The sequence below is a fragment of the Chiloscyllium plagiosum genome, unplaced genomic scaffold (assembly GCF_037043375.1).
Source record: "Chiloscyllium plagiosum isolate Xiang-an unplaced genomic scaffold, Cpla_swu_hap1 HiC_scaffold_27, whole genome shotgun sequence".
NCBI classification, from domain to species: Eukaryota; Metazoa; Chordata; class Chondrichthyes; order Orectolobiformes; family Hemiscylliidae; genus Chiloscyllium; species Chiloscyllium plagiosum.
Genome location: NW_028270165.1, coordinates 89,139,361 through 89,155,357, shown reverse-complemented (window position 1 = coordinate 89,155,357; position 15,997 = coordinate 89,139,361). Strand labels below are relative to the sequence as shown.

Sequence of the window (15,997 nt, the reverse complement as noted above, 5' to 3'; positions counted from 1 at the left end):
GCTCCCTCCCTGGATTCACTTCAGTTGCTACATGTGAATAGTGTTTCCTCCCTCTCTTTCTCCCTCCAAGGATGAGAAATGGAAAGGGCAAAGATATTGCTTTGCTTCCACAATTTCTCCATGATGTGGGAATCCTTGTCTCTCTCCAGCTTTGACAATCGGTTGAAAGACCACTCATATATGGAACATGTTCCATCTATTGCTGCTGCGAATGGGGTGTTGCTATTTTAGGCTGTGTACCCGCTTAAAGCTCTTCCCACGGTCAGTTCATTGGAACACTCTCACTCAGGTATGCATACCTCAGTCTCACTGATGTTTGAAACCTTGTGAAGCAGACAGGACAGGAGGGAAATTAAAAAATGCTACTAGATTCAAAGGCCGATGATATTCCCGTGCCAATGAATTGATTGTCTCTATCAGATCTTGTTTTGAGATTTCTGGCTGTAAATCCTCCCTTTCTCGTATACTGTAAAAGGAGATTACAGAAGACATTGCTGTCTACACAGTATAGAAATTCAATACAGACAATTCTGGTTTCTGAGGAACATTCTTTCTTTTCTCCTTCCCTCAAAAATGTGAATCGTAATGCTACAGTCTCCCTCCATTCTTACTCTACTGTGGCTATTATCACCCTCATTTCCGTTCTCCTAAAAATGCTGAAAAATGTTGACTGACAGATCTTGTGGAACCCTAGGTCTGAATATCATACAGAAGTTGAATCATTTTATCTTGTCAAGGTCCCACAGGATGTTTATAAGCCCTTCGACCAAAATAATCCATTCACCCCATCAAATCTGCTCCACCATTTATTCCCATAATGATTAATATTATAATCCAAAAATCCACATTCATGCCTTATTATTGATTCCCCTATTGATTAAAATTCTGCCCAACATCTGCCTTGACTGTACTTAGTGATTGAACTTCAATAGCCCTGTCATTCATTACCCTCTGAGAGAAGATATCCACCTCATCTCCATCATAAATATGCAAACACTTAAGATTAGAGGCTATTCCTTCTGGTCTGAAACTCTCCCACAAATGAACACTACCTTTTTGGCAACTAACCTATCAGGCCCACTAAAATTCTGATACTTATTCATTCAGATCTCCTCTCATTCTTCCAAACTCGAACGAATGCTCAGCTGAGCTACTCAACATTTCCTCATTAGCAAACACGTCAATTCCCGGGATTAATTTTGTGAACGCTCTCTCACCAGCTTCCAATATTTCTGTCTTCTCCTCTACTTCGAGGGACCAGAGTGCAAAACACGCAAGTTACAGCATAATAAAGAATGCTGAATAATAGGCATTTTTCCAGCAGAAAATCGAAAATGTGCAAAAATAGTCAGATGGAAAAGAGTCCAATCATGTAGTGGTAAGGAGCCTGATGGCTTGGGGGAAGAAACTGTTGCCTAATCTGGTCGTGATAGATTGAATTGGGAGGTGGGTGTGAGGATCTAAAGTTGGAATTAAGGCAACAAAATATGTACATTTTTATTTCAACAAAATGGCTTCTCGATTTAAAAGAATACTACAAAATGGCCTGTGAACCATACTGCTGAACAAACTGCTGATTTGCAGAATTAACTTGCAGTTCAAAGATAAGAGGACAATAGAATTTTCATAAGATGAATACTGACACATTATTTGACCATTTGAACTAACCTTGAACTAATACATGGCATGACAATTTATGTAAATTAGATATCCTTCTTAAAGAAAATATCATTGGATTAACTTGCTGTAAATCATGTCACCTTATTATATGTGATTGGTCTTTCTCGTAATTAAGACTACTATTTCTTAAAAAAATGTAAATAATGTATAATTTTTAAGTGTAATTGCGCAACTTCATCACGGAACACAGAAGCTTCAATCTCTGTGTTGCTGTTTAAAAAGGGGAGAGATTAATTGAAGTTGAGGGTGCTTTGGTACTTGCGGACAGTGGTCTTCGAAAATTGCTGAACTCTGAGGGGAGGGTTGAAATCTGAATTCCCAAGCTTTATTAACTTTTGTTTTTTTAAAAAAAATTCTTTCTCCCGAGCTTCGTTGCTTTCAGAAATAAAACAATATCAATCTCCAGAGATTGGTTATTTTCTGGTGTTATCTTTTTAATAGAAAAAAAATCGATCGCTCAAAATTCATTTATTTTCGGTTTGGGTTGTGTTAACTTCGTTACTTTTCGGTTTAAAAAAAACTCCGATTGCCCTAAATTCGTTTATTTTCGGGTTCGCTTAATTTGAAATTCGTTATTTTTCGGGTTTATGTTTCATGCTCAATTGGGAAAACGACACTGCAGTGGACTAGGTTGTGGCAAAAGTGCTGCTTCACCTGGCAGGTATGTTAGAGCCCTTGGATATTCAGGAGGGAGCAGGTAAATGGGCAGGTGTTACACATTCGGCGGTTGCAGGGGAAAGAGGTGGGTGTGGGGTGTTGCGAGTGAAGGAAGAGTGGAACCGAGGTGGAACCCCTGGCACAACGGGTGCGTGTTGGGACCATAACCCAGCTGAGAAAGCATTCTCTCCTATTCACTCAATGTCGTCTTTAGCAGCTTTCCGGTATAACAGCGCTCTGTTCTGCACCTCGCCTTCTCATCTGGTGCCGAAAAAAGCTTGGACATAAATATTTCCCAGTGATATACTGGCCCAATGTGCACAGTCGCGTTGATACACTCGTAGAGGTCTGCGTGGACTTCTCCTGTTCTCTGTATCCGATGTTGAGGAGGACAATGCTTGTCACTGGCCACTCGGGCGTCAGAGAAAAGTTTCGAAACGAAATGGTTGAATTATCTGCCAGTGGAGAGAGTCCGGTTCCCGGGGACGGGACAAACAGCAGCAGGGAGACTGAATGAGAAGCAGCTGTTCGGGAAACTCTTTGCCGTTTGCAATTCTCAGAGCAATCTCAAATGTATTTCATACTGAGCAAGTCTCAGGTCGCGCAAGCGGTGTGGGGGGTTAGTAGCATTCCGCCCCTCTGGCTCGTTGGTCTAGGCGTATGATTCTCGCTTGGGGTCCTTTACTGTACTGAGTTGCGAGAGGTCCCGGTTCAAATCCCAGACGAGCCCGCGTTTTTTAACTTGACTTGTGCAAAACTGCCTGATTAATTTTCTCAAAAAACGCCTTCGTGAAACGAGGTTGGGCTGTTTGGAGTACGAATGAGGCAGAAAACAGGGAAGTGAAATGGTTGGAGATAGTGTTCAACAGGTTGACGTGAGTGGTGCTGTGTTTGAGGAATGTCAACAATCAAGGGAGATTGGAAAATTGGAACAGCTCTCCTCGGAGAACCGAACTTTTCCAAGTCATGAGGGACCTAGAAACAGGAAATAATGTTGTGAAAATGCTCCCACACCTGAAAGGATCCTCAACGATTCGGCAGAATTTTAAAGTCACGAGGAAAAGAAGTAAAAGTGACATTAGGAAGAACGTTTACGTACAGGGAGTGGTTAGGGTTAGTAAGTCCCTGTCTGACACTGACAAAGAGGAAGATTCAATGGACACAAAAGGGAATTCGGTGGTCACGTTCAGATGTGCAAATTTACGCTGAGAAGGCGAGAGAATGAAACGAATAGAGACACACGTTTACTTAAGTGTAGAACCAGCAGAGCGAAGGTGGGCCGCATGGCCACCGTCTGCGCTGTGACACATGTTGTGATTCAGTGTGAAATCACAGTTCGACCAACAGAATGTGGGAATTTAGAAATAAGTTTATATTTACACAGCCTCCATACGTCCGCGAAACAGCATATTACACGACAGCAGTGGAGGTCTTTGACATCAGGCTCGAACGTGCCTGCCGCGTGCCAGACGGAAACCTGAAGTGTTGTGTGGAAGGGGCGCCGTGTGTGGCAGCAGAGTGGCGCAGCGGGAGCGTGCTGGGCCCGTAACCCAGAGGTCGATGGATCGAAACCATCCTTTGCTATTATTCAATGTCTCCTCGAGCTGCTTTCCTTAAGATCGGTGCTCTCTTCTGCAAGCTGCCTTTGCATCGATTTACCAAAATGTCGGATATCGATGCACTCGCCAAATCAGGTGGCATGGTTTTAGAGGTCTCAGTGGTATTCTGGTCTTCGCCGGTTTCCTCTTGAACCGAATCGCAAACCCAGTTCTCTGCGATGCCAATCAGCTGGTAAAGTTGAAACACATGCCTTATGGTTTCGTCCATTCCTTGCAGTAATTCGCCACCCTGGTTCAGACGAGAATGACAAGCATGTCAGAAACCGCATCACGACTCAGACATAGTCCCCTACTATTAGGACGGATACCACCGATTGTGAATAACCTCAGAGAGAAAGAGAGAGAGAGAGAGACAAGTGACAGACAGTCGCCGTGGACGCGATGGGCTGAACGGCTTCTGTCTGCGCGAGAATGATGCTACGTGTTTATGCCGTCCCACTGCCTGTCTCTGGGACAGAGAGGCTGAGGGGGCAAAACTGGTTCATTTTTAACCGTCCCTTCCGTGTTGGACTGCCTGCAGTCCCTCAGCTCAGGGCCGTGGGGATGACTCTCAGTGAGTGAAGGTTTCACTCGGATTCTCTTCATCTGGGACACTTGGGGCTCAGATGTTAACTGCTGCGCGGTCGCAGCAAAGAAAGCAATGCCCACTTTGCAATAGACTTTCCGTAAGATTGCTGCGTGAAGACGATTTCTGAACACCAAGAAGGCTGCACAACAATGTGAATTTACCTGAGCGAAGAGTCCTCGGTGTCCATTTCTTTCTGTCCTGCCAGCACAGCATCTTTCTATCTCTCCGATAACAGACCCTTGGAGAAAGTTCACAATCAAAGTTGTTCATGTTCCCCGCATTAATGTAACTGACACCTCTCACCCCAAGGGTTTCAGAGAGAGAGAGAGAGAGAGAGAGCAGAAGAGCGAATGGACTCTACCCGCACCCCACCCTACACCCCGTCCCACCCCGCAGAACAACGTGCAAGTAGAAATGAAATGGTTTAATTATCCACCAGTGGAGGTAGTCCAGTTCCTGGGGATGAGACAAATATCAGCGCCCCGGGGACAGAATGACAAGCAGATGTTCTGGAAACGCTTTGCTGCTTGCAATTGTTGGAGCAATGTGGAATATACTTCACACTGAGCAAGTTTCAGCTGGCTCAGAGTCTCCGATGTACATTGCTGTGTTTGCCGCCAGCTCAGAGAGAGAACAATAGGAAGGACGGAGGAGTGAATAACGATCCGCGTGAGAGGGCGAATAACTGTTAATGGAGACTGTTAGCGGCTAACAATACGTAGTGTGTCATAGCAGACGAGGTGATAACAAGGAGTCGTTTGTGTGGTAGGGGTCAAGGACATGGGGGAGTTCAGGCCCTAAAGTTATGGAACTCGATATTGAAGACCGGAGGGCTGTAAGGTCTCCAAGTGGAAAATGAGGTGTTGTTCTTTCATCTGGAGCGAGAACACTGCTGCAAGCCTGAGACAGAGATGTTGGCCAGGGCACAGGGTGATGTGTTAAAGTGGCAGGCAACCGCAAGGTCAGGGCCTTTTTTTCCGCGGGCAGAACCGGGATGTTCTGCGAAGCAGTCACCCAGTTTATGCTTCATTCTACATTGGGGAAATGAGACTGTGAGCAGCGAATGCAGTGGACTAGGTTGTGGCAAAAGTGCTGCTTCACCTGGCAGGTATGTTAGAGCCCTTGGATATTCAGGAGGGAGCAGGTAAATGGGCAGGTGTTACACATTCGGCGGTTGCAGGGGAAAGTGCCTTGGCACTATGGGAGGTGGGTGTGGGGTGTTGCGAGTGAAGGAAGAGTGGAACCGAGGTGGAACCCCTGGCACAACGGGTGCGTGTTGGGACCATAACCGAGCTGAGAAAGCATTCTCTCCTATTCACTCAATGTCGTCTTTAGCAGCTTTCCGGTATAACAGCGCTCTGTTCTGCACCTCGCCTTCTCATCTGGTGCCGAAAAAAGCTTGGACATAAATATTTCCCAGTGATATACTGGCCCAATGTGCACAGTCGCGTTGATACACTCGTAGAGGTCTGCGTGGACTTCTCCTGTTCTCTGTATCCTATGTTGAGGAGGGCAATGCTTGTCACTGGCCACTCGAGCGTCAGAGAAAAGTTTCGAAACAAAATGGTTGAATTATCTGCCAGTGGAGAGAGCCCGGTTCCCGGGGACGGGACAAACAGCAGCAGGGAGACTGAATGAGAAGCAGCTGTTCGGGAAACTCTTTGCCGTTTGCAATTCTCAGAGCAATCTCAAATGTATTTCATACTGAGCAAGTCTCAGGTCGCGCAAGCGGTGTGGGGGGTTAGTAGCATTCCGGCCCTCTGGCTCGTTGGTCTAGGCGTATGATTCTCGCTTTGGGTCCTTTACTGTACCGAGTTGCGAGAGGTCCCGGGTTCAAATCCCTGAAGTTGGCATGTTCTCTCCCCCTTGTGTCTGTGTTGGTTACCTCTGGGTGTTCTGGCTTCCTCCCACAGTCCAAAGATCTGCAACCAGTTCTTCATCCAGACACCCCCTCTGGACAAGCCCTTCGCATACACAGGATCTGTTCAGGTGAGGAGGAACACTACGCAATGTTCTTCACAGCTTGCAGCACATTATTGATGAGGATGAGCACCTCACCAAGACCTTCCCCACGCCTCCACTTACCCCCTTCAAACAACCGCCAAACTTTAAACAGATAATTGTTCGCAGTAAACTGCCTGGCCTTCAGGACAACATGATACAACTCTGTCACGGCAGATAATGAAAGACGTATCAGAATGTTGACACGATTACCACTATTACACGTGGGGACACCACCCACCATGAGGGCAGCAGGTACTCATGTGACTCAGCCAACATTGTTTATCTCATATGCTGCAGGCAATGATGCAAACAAGTCTTGGTATATTGGTGAGACCGAGCAGAGGCTACAGCAACAGATGAATGGACACTGCACAACAATCAGCAGCCAGGAGTGTTCCCTCCCAGTCGGGGAACAGTACAGCGGTCTGGGACATTCAGCCTTGGACCTTCGGGTGACTATCCTTCAAAGTAGACTTCGGGATGGGCAACAACGGAAAGTGGCTGGGCAGAGGCTGATAGCCAAGTTCAATACCCTTTGAGACGGCCTCAACCGGGACCTTGGGTTCATGTCACACTACACTATACATTCTCTCTCTCTCTCTCATACACACGCGCGCGCATGTATTCACACACACCCTCTCGCAGACTTATACTCCATTATACACTCTCTCTCACACACACACACACACACACACACACACACCCTCTCAGACTTATTCCCCATTACACTCTCTCACACACACATGATCACTTGGTTTCTCCTGCACACACACACACATACATAAAAGTTTGTGGGTTGAATTTGTACTTGCAGAATCGCATTTTATTTTGCTCAAAAACTCATACACGTAAGATTCTGTAATACAACGATAGAAATAGAATCCGTCTGACCTAACATTGGGACACAGACAGACTTTAACTTAACACCTTCAATGCATCATCTGATTGAGATGACACCTATTGTTAAAAGCTAGCTTGACAACGTAACTTTTGAAAAGTTTTAGGATTTACATGTGAAGGAACCGAAACTAACATGGTCATTCTAAAAAATGGTCGAGGTAAGCTAAAGTTGTTTAATATTCCATCCCATGCCACTGCAATCCTGGTGCTATAAAGTCTGTGTGTTATGATTCTGCTCCACAACCAACGATGAAGGAGCAGCGCTTCGAAAACTAGTGATTCCAAATAAACCTGTCGGGCTATAACCTGGCATTGTGTGATTTTTAACTTTGAAAATATGTAGTAATGCCAACATCTCCATACTGCGCATGCTACTCGGTGTCAGCACGCACTGCGCATGTTCCACGGTGTCAGCAAACTATTACGCATGCTCACGCAACAAGCGGAAACACTCCGTGACCTTGTTTTGATGGACCAATGAGAAGCTCTGGAGGACCGGATGTAGACCGGTCCTCCTGCCAATCACAGCAAACCCATCGTCTGGATGCGGACGTAGGACCATGTGCTTCTGAGGTGGTTGTTGCTGCTCCTCTCTCTCTGAATGAAGATTGAGCTTCACCCCAGACTGCAACTTCCTTCCTCTCTCCAACATCTGTGAGTTCAACACACTCTTTTCTCAACCCCTTTTCCATTCCGGGGTTGAGCTGTTGACTTGCAGGAACTGAAGGGAAACGGAGTGAATCAGGGAGGGGACAGAATCTGGGAAAGTTAGTCCAGGTCTTTTTTTCAATGGCAAATACAGGAGAATTGACATTTCAGGCTCGAGCGTTTCATCAGCAATGATGTGTGGATGAACAAAGGGGCCTCTGCGTCCTTCTAATCCAGTCAATGCAAGTTGTCAGACAGGTGCAGCAAGTAGTGAGCAAGGCAAGTGGTATATTAGCAAGAGGAATTGAGTTCAGAAGTGGGGACGCCTTCCTGCAGTTTGGGCGTAATTGAATATATCCAAGGCTGAGTTCATCTGATTTTTGAACAACAAAGAAGTGATGATTATGGGGGAGGCAAGACCAGTGCAGATCACTTACTATGCTGACTATGTTCTCAAACTAAACTGGACCCACCTGCCTGTGTTTAACCTATATCCCTCTGAACCTTTTATATTGGAGTCATAGAGATGTACAGCACAGAAACAGACCCTTTGGTCCAATTTGTCCATGACTATCAGTTATCCTAATCTAGTCTATTTGACAGCCCTGGACCATATCCCTCGAACCCCTTCTATTATAGACTGTGAGAAACAAAAGCTCACTGACTTTAATAATTTCAGTCCGAGACAAATATCTGAATAACAGCTTCTTTTTTTATTTATACACCTATAGGTGGGTGCCTTGTCTAATTACCAGGTAAGGTAATTACAGAATGCACACTATATCCAAAAAACCCTCACAATTTATACCATATTTTTTTCCTTATTCCATTGTCTGTTCCCTGCTTCGCTTACGTCACTCATTTCCTTAAGACTTATCCCACAACGTCTGTTTATCCTGTTTTGTCCGTGACAAACTCTTATCTCTGACTCCCATAAGGGTGTTTGACGTCAGTCTATTATAGATTATTGATTAGGCATATCTTTTCTTCTATCAGCATCTATTTCCATCCAGAGGCCACTTTGACCTCTTTGATTAGGGTTAGTTCCTGTGTCTTCAGGAAGGGAAACAGATGCTTTCCTGTTTGCCCATATATCCACCATTGTTCTGTATTCATGTCTCATGCTCACATATCCTTTGTTTTTGCTGAATATGTATTTTCTCATTCCTATTCTGTATCAGAATTTATACTTGCAGAAATAACATTAATTCATTTATATCCCACAATTTCCCCTTTTTCTTTTCATTACTATCTGTTATCTTCTGCATTTTTGTCTCCCTCTTTTTTTTTAAACATTGTTCCCAAAATTCGCAAGCATCATTTCAGAGATTTCATCCATCTTAGTCTCACTCATCTCCTCATTATTTAGTTGATAAAGTCCCTCTGTCAAATTTCCCCTCAGGGGCATTCGTTTCATCAAGGCTGTTTCAATCAGCCTCTGGGTGAGCCCTCGTATACAGGGTATGATACAACAGCCAATGGCCACCAATACCCCGACTACTACTATCAGGGAAGTAAGGATAGAAACCACGACCCCCTTCCATTTTCCAAACCAGGATTCAAGCCACCCTGTGAGAGATGTGTCTACTCCTGAATTCTCAGCCAGTTCCTCTGCTAAGGTAGTCAATCCCCTTAAGGCCCGAGTAATTGAACCATCAGGCGCAGTATTATTAGGAATAAAGGTACAACAGCTTCCTCCTAACATCACACATACACCCCCTTTCTCTGCTAAAATCATATCAAGGGCTATTCTATTTTCCCATGCCATCCTACTCGTCGCATCAAGCTGTTCTGATATTCCTTTAACCGCCTCTCTTGTATAATTTATAAATCGCTGTTGATTATAGAAAATGTAATTTATCCAATCTACATTTTTATTAATTGTTACCCACCAAAAGAGAGCTGACTCAAAGCCTGCTGCAATCTGGTTACGAGCCTTGAATTCATCAGGTACTCCCCTAGGAACTCCTACCGAATCAAGATAAATCCTGTCATCAAAAGAAGTATCTAACAGTAATCTCTTACCCCTTCCCCTTTTTCTTACTATCTTCTCCTTCTCAAATGCCAAGGTAAATGGAATTGCCAATTGTACAATTGCGCATATCCCTTTCCAATCCGGAGGTCGTGTGGGTCTCAATATTTTTCCTCCACAGTACCACCACAGATCCGCTCGGGGAACCTTTAATGCCGAGTAGTTCCCTCCCTTCTCCGTTTCAGTAACATTCTTAATCTCTGTACACAATTTCAGCTCCCCCAAATCTCTCGACCGGCTTGTACCTCGCCTGTGCACACATGACGTGTGATTTCCAACTGCGGCAGAAAATGTGGGGGGAACTTTTGCATCTTTCTCCTCCAAGGGAGGGAACATCAGAGATAGGGAGGTATAATTCCTATCATTCCATGCAGTCTCATCCTGATACAGGGCTATCATACATTTCATGCCCTTCCTGTCTCGCTTCCACCCGAGCGGAAAGGGAACCACCTGGGCCACTGGCCGACCGGAGGCACATGCATAGCAATTGCTTTTGTTCAGACTTTTTACAGTATACTTTACCCATTCAACCCAGGCATTTGTATCCCCGTACCCAGTCTCTATCTCGATGGTCTGTTTCAAATCCTTTACCTCTATAATTTTTACTACTTTAGGATCATCGGGAGGGGTGAAAGGTTGTATCTCATTACCCAGTAATTCTACCCGTTTTCCCTGTCCTACGCTAATTCGAAAACAACAGCCCACAAATTCCTTCCCATTTGCTTTCATTTCAATCCCAAATGTTTCATTTAATTGTATCTCATAAGTGCCACCTCCCAAAACTGCTTCGTGCCATGTGGTTTTCCTTATCGTTAAATATATGGGGTTACACTTTTTATTGGGACAATCGCGTGCTGGTCGGAAGGGGGCCCGGTGTATTGTGACAAGACCATTATACCAGGTACCATCCCCGAGGCCATCCCCATAGGGCTTAAGATGTATCTCTGAGTTGCGGTATTGTCTCTGATTAGCTACATTCCCACAATTTACTAAGCTACATACATCAGTGTCTATTACTTGTGGATTATCAGACTCAGGAACCATTAATTATACATATGAAAATGATATTTGACAAAATCCTAATACCAAGAGGGCTAGCATCATAACTCTAAGCATTCCCAGTATTCTAATCGCTATGCTAAAACACAAAAAGGCTTAATATACAATCTTACAGAAATAATCCCGTGCCCGCGTCGCCACTGTATAGTCAATTACTCAAAGTCTCTTTAGTCTGAGTTTCAGCGGGTCTTGCGTTGATTCGGCTGTCCAGACTTCTTCCTCAACTGGAGGGTCCACTGGCCCTTTGATCCGAGTATAATGAGTCCAGCCTTTTTCCGCCGTCCTTATTGCCGTTTCGGTAGTCAAAAGAGCCTGGTACGGCCCTTCCCAGTCTGGCTGCAGCTTAGTCTCTGTCCATGATTTTATTAAGACCCAATCTCCTGGCCGGATGGGATGAACAGCAAATTCAAGGGGCGGAGTCTGTGCCAATAGACCCTGTTTTCTGAGGAAAGATAAAGAGGAGGACAAGCCCAGTATATACTTCTTTAAAAACAAATCTTTAGTTTCAGGAATTGGCAATTCTCCCTGCGTTCCCAAATAAGGTAATCCAAATAAAATTTCATAGGGGGATAGTCCCAAATCTTTCCTCGGGGCTGTTCGTACTCGCAAGAGAGCTATAGGTAAACATTTGGTCCAAGGGAGTCTGGTTTCTCTGATCAATTTAGAGAGCTGTCGTTTGAGTGTTTGGTTCATTCTCTCGACTCTTCCTGATGATGGTGGATGCCATGGAGTATGGAATTCCCAGGAAATCCCCAACCCCTTCATTACCCCCTGTAACACTTTAGAGGTAAAATGAGTTCCTTGGTCGGAATCTATACGGTTCACTAACCCATATCGGGGAATTATGTGCTCTAATATTGTTTTAGACACCCCATTTGCAGTGGCGGTAGCCAGGGGGTATGCTTCAACCCAACCAGATAAATGATCTACTATGACCAACATATATTTTAATCTTCCAACTCTAGGTAGTTCAGTATAATCTACTTGTATACTCTGAAAGGGTCTCAATCCTGGGTCTCTTCCTCCCTGGGCCTGTTTTCTCAGAACTTTTTTATTTACCTTTCTGCATATTATGCATCCCTCACATATTTGTTTAGCAATGGTATATATCCCTTTACATCCATATTCCCTGAGAACTAAATCACACATTGCTTGTACTCCCCAGTGACTGCCTTGGTGGAGGATAGCCATAATCTCTCGCATCATCATTTTGTTTAACATTTCCCTTCCATCAGATAACTTCCAATGCCCGTCAGCTGTCTTTGTAGCCCCTAAATCTCTCAATTCTCTTTCTTCCTTTTCAGTAAATATAGGAGCTTCCCTAGGACCTGGAACAGTAGGTATTAGGGAATGAATCACCACTTCTTGTGGGTTCAGGGCGGCTTCCCTAGCCACTTCATCAGCTAATCTATTTCCCCTAACCTCTGGTTCATTTCCTTTCTGATGACCATTTACGTGCACTACGGCTATCTCTTGGGGGAGTAATAAAGATTCCAAGACCCGTTTAATCAATTCTTCATGAACTAATTCCTTCCCCCGGCTATTGATCAATCCTCTTTCCTGCCATATCTTTCCGAACGTATGCACAACACCAAATGCATATTTAGAATCAGTGTATACTGTTCCCTCTTTATTTTCTAATGTCCTAAGGGCTCTCTCCAACGCATAGAGTTCGCAGGTCTGAGCTGACCACCCATTTGGCAACCTTCCTGCCTCCACCACACGACTTTCTGTCCCGTCTACGACTGCATACCCATTATGCCTTTTCCCTTCAATCACCCGGGATGACCCGTCTATAAAAAGTCTAGCCCCTGCATGAAGTGGAACATCTCTCAGGTCCATACGGACCTTAGTTTGGTATTCAATAATGTCAAGGCAGTCGTGCCCTGGATTCTGAGGAGAGTCTCCTTCCCCTTTCCAAAGAAAAGCAGCTGGATTTAAACAATTGTCGGTGACCAACACTAAATCATCCTTTTCTATCAGTATCGCCTCATATTTCAAAATCCGCGAGTCTGTCAACCATCGCCCAGCTTATTGGTTTAGGATTGTTCTCACTTGATGTGGAGTGCTTACTATTAGGGCTCCCCCAAATGTAAGCTTTCTGCTTTCCTCCACCAACAGTGCAGTGGCAGCCACAGCCTGCACACACTCAGGCCACCCTAGGGATACTGGATCCAATAGCTTTGAAAGATATGCTACTGGCTGTTTCATCCCTCCCCACCTCTGGGTTAATACTCCTAAAGCCGCTCCCTTATCTACGGTGACAAAGAGGTGGAAGGGTTTATCTAGGGAGGGTAAGGCTAACACGGGGGCATAAATCAAATCTCTTTTGAGTTTCTCGACTAGTTCTTTTTCCTCATTATTCCAATTTAGATGTTCTGGCTCCCCCTCTATTAGTTTGAGATATAATTTCCTAGTCTTCTGAGCATAGGAATCTATCCACAATCTGCAATATCCCGTTAGACCCAAACATTTGCGTAACTCTCGTTTAGTGCTGGGCAGTGGCATCCCCACTATTCCCTCTATCCGCTCCGGGCTTATCTTTCGCTTACCCTCACTCACTAAATGTCCCAAGTATTTTACTTCTTGCTCCACATATTGTAATTTGTTTTTAGATACTCGCAGGCCCTGCTGGCCCAGAAAATTCAATAATTTGTTAGTGGCTTCTACTACTCTGTCTCTTCTTATTCCTGATACTAAGAGGTCGTCTACATACTGCAACAGGGTAGTCCCCTTGGGGCTGCTAAATTTCTCCAATATTTGTTCTAACTTCTGTCCAAATAAATTCGGGGATTCCGTAAACCCCTGGGGGAGCACAGTCCATCGGTATTGCTGTTTCCGCCCTGTCTTGGGATCCTCCCATTCAAACGCAAACAAATTCCTACTTTCCTCCGCCAAGGGACAAGCCCAAAAGGCATCCTTTAAATCTATCACACTAAACCATTTGTGGTCATGAGGGATCTTACTTAATAACGTATAGGGGTTTGGCACCACTGGGTGCCTGACCTGCACTATCCGATTTAATGTTCTCAAATCTTGCACCAATCGATAAGTTCCATCAGATTTCCGTACTGGTAGAATTGGGGTATTATAAGGAGACATACATGGTTCCAACAGTCCATCTCTAATCAGTCCCTCAATTACTGGCTGCAGTTCCCGTTTACCTTCTATGGAAATAGGATATTGTCGTTCACAGACAACGTCCCCTTTCCGTTTTAAATTTATTAAAAGGGGAGGGATCTGTAGTTTTCCACGATTCCCTTCTCTAGCCCATACTATAGGGTCTATCTCTCTCTCTCTGCATCCTCTGTCAATATTGCCAGTTGTACAACTAATTCTTTTTCCTGAATTCCAATCTCCAGTCCTAAAAGAATAATTAGGTCTCTCCCCAGTAAGTTACTTCCTATATCAGGGATATACAGCAGTTCCCCTGTAACCCTACCTTTAGGACCTTCTATCATCAGAGGTTCAAATAGTGGAACAGTAAATCCTTCCCCTTTCACCCCCGAAACAGTAATTGACCGTGTTAACATTTCTACTTTCTTTGGTTTAAAATTTAGCGATGACCGTGCTGCCCCCGTATCTACTAGGAAGACTACCTCTTCCCTACAGGGTCCCACCTTCAAGTTTATCAAGGGTTACTGGTGGGCCCCCGAGGGCAGGAACCCCTGACACCCCTATTCTTCATCATAATTCATAAGCGGAATTGCCTTTTCTTCCCTTTGTAGATCAGGACACTCCCGCTTAAAATGCCCTATCTTTCCACAATAATAGCATCCTGCCTGTAGCGACTTCCATCTCTGCCCCTGTCGCTCAAACCCTCTATCAAATGTTCCCCCTTGTCCTCTCCCTCTCCCTCTCCCTCTCTGTCCTACATGCTGCCTCCTGCCACTCCGGTTGCTCACTATTGGTTCCATTCTCCTCTTAATTACCTCATCAACCGTAGCTACCATCATTCTCGCCTTCTGTTTTTGTCTCTCATCCTCCCTCTTTACAAACACTTTCTGTGCCTCTCTCAACAATTCATCTAATGGTTTTTCGCTCCATCCTTCTATCTTCTGTATCTTTCTCTGTATGCCTGGCCATGCTTTTGTCACAAAATGTACTTTCAAAAGACCCTGTGCCACTGGGTCCTCAGGGTTCATTCCAGAGTATTTCCGCATTGAGTCCCTTAATCTTTGCAAGAAAGCTGAGGGAGTCTCAACTTTCTCCTGTCTAATTTCATAGGCTTTAATCAAATTCTGTGACTTCGGAACTGCCTCCCTTATCCCTTTTAGAATCAGGTCTTTCAATTCCCTCATTTCTTCTCTATGCTCCGGGTTTTGGTTTTCCCACTGGGGGTCTCTGAGGGGAAACTTCACCTCTCCCTGTCCAGCATCCCCATCTCCAATCGGGTGTTCCCTGTCCCATATTTTAATGGCAGCTCCTCGTATAAGTCCCCTCTCCTCCCCAGTAAATAGTATATTCAAAATAGACATTAATTCAGCCCAGGTATACAGACTGGGCCCCAAAAATTGATCAATTTGTTCAGACAATCCCACCGGATCCTCAACCAGGACCTTCATTTCCTTTTTAAATGTTCTGACCTCCCCACTGGTGAGGGGGGCACTTACAAACCCAATCTCTTTGTCCCCTATGGGTACCTCCCGAAGGGGATAAGTCGTTACGTTTTTCCCCTTTTTCTTTTGTTTTCCCCCCTTAGACTTTGATTTAGATTCTCCGGAGGCCTCCTCTACATCTACTGTAGCTTCCCTTTCTTTTGCTGAGAATTGAGGGTCAGGAACAACAACATCCCCAGCCCCTGTCCCTTCGTCCTCCTCTTGTGAATCA

At 44.8% G+C, this 15,997-nt stretch overlaps 1 protein-coding gene and 1 non-coding gene across 2 annotated transcripts in view; one reads left to right on the top strand and one right to left on the bottom strand.

Annotated features, from left to right (window-relative positions):
• Positions 1-1,095: 1,095 nt before the first annotated feature.
• Positions 1,096-15,997, bottom strand: part of LOC148144943 (uncharacterized) — a 49,646-nt gene continuing 34,744 nt past the window's right edge. Inside the window, exon 2 of the mRNA XM_087975740.1 lies at positions 1,096-1,247. Coding sequence (XP_087831866.1) covers positions 1,096-1,247 — 152 coding nt within the window. The remainder of the gene's footprint in view (positions 1,248-15,997) is intronic.
• Positions 3,850-3,921, top strand: trnat-cgu (transfer RNA threonine (anticodon CGU)). Its single transcript has one exon. It is a non-coding gene; the product is annotated as a tRNA-Thr (tRNA).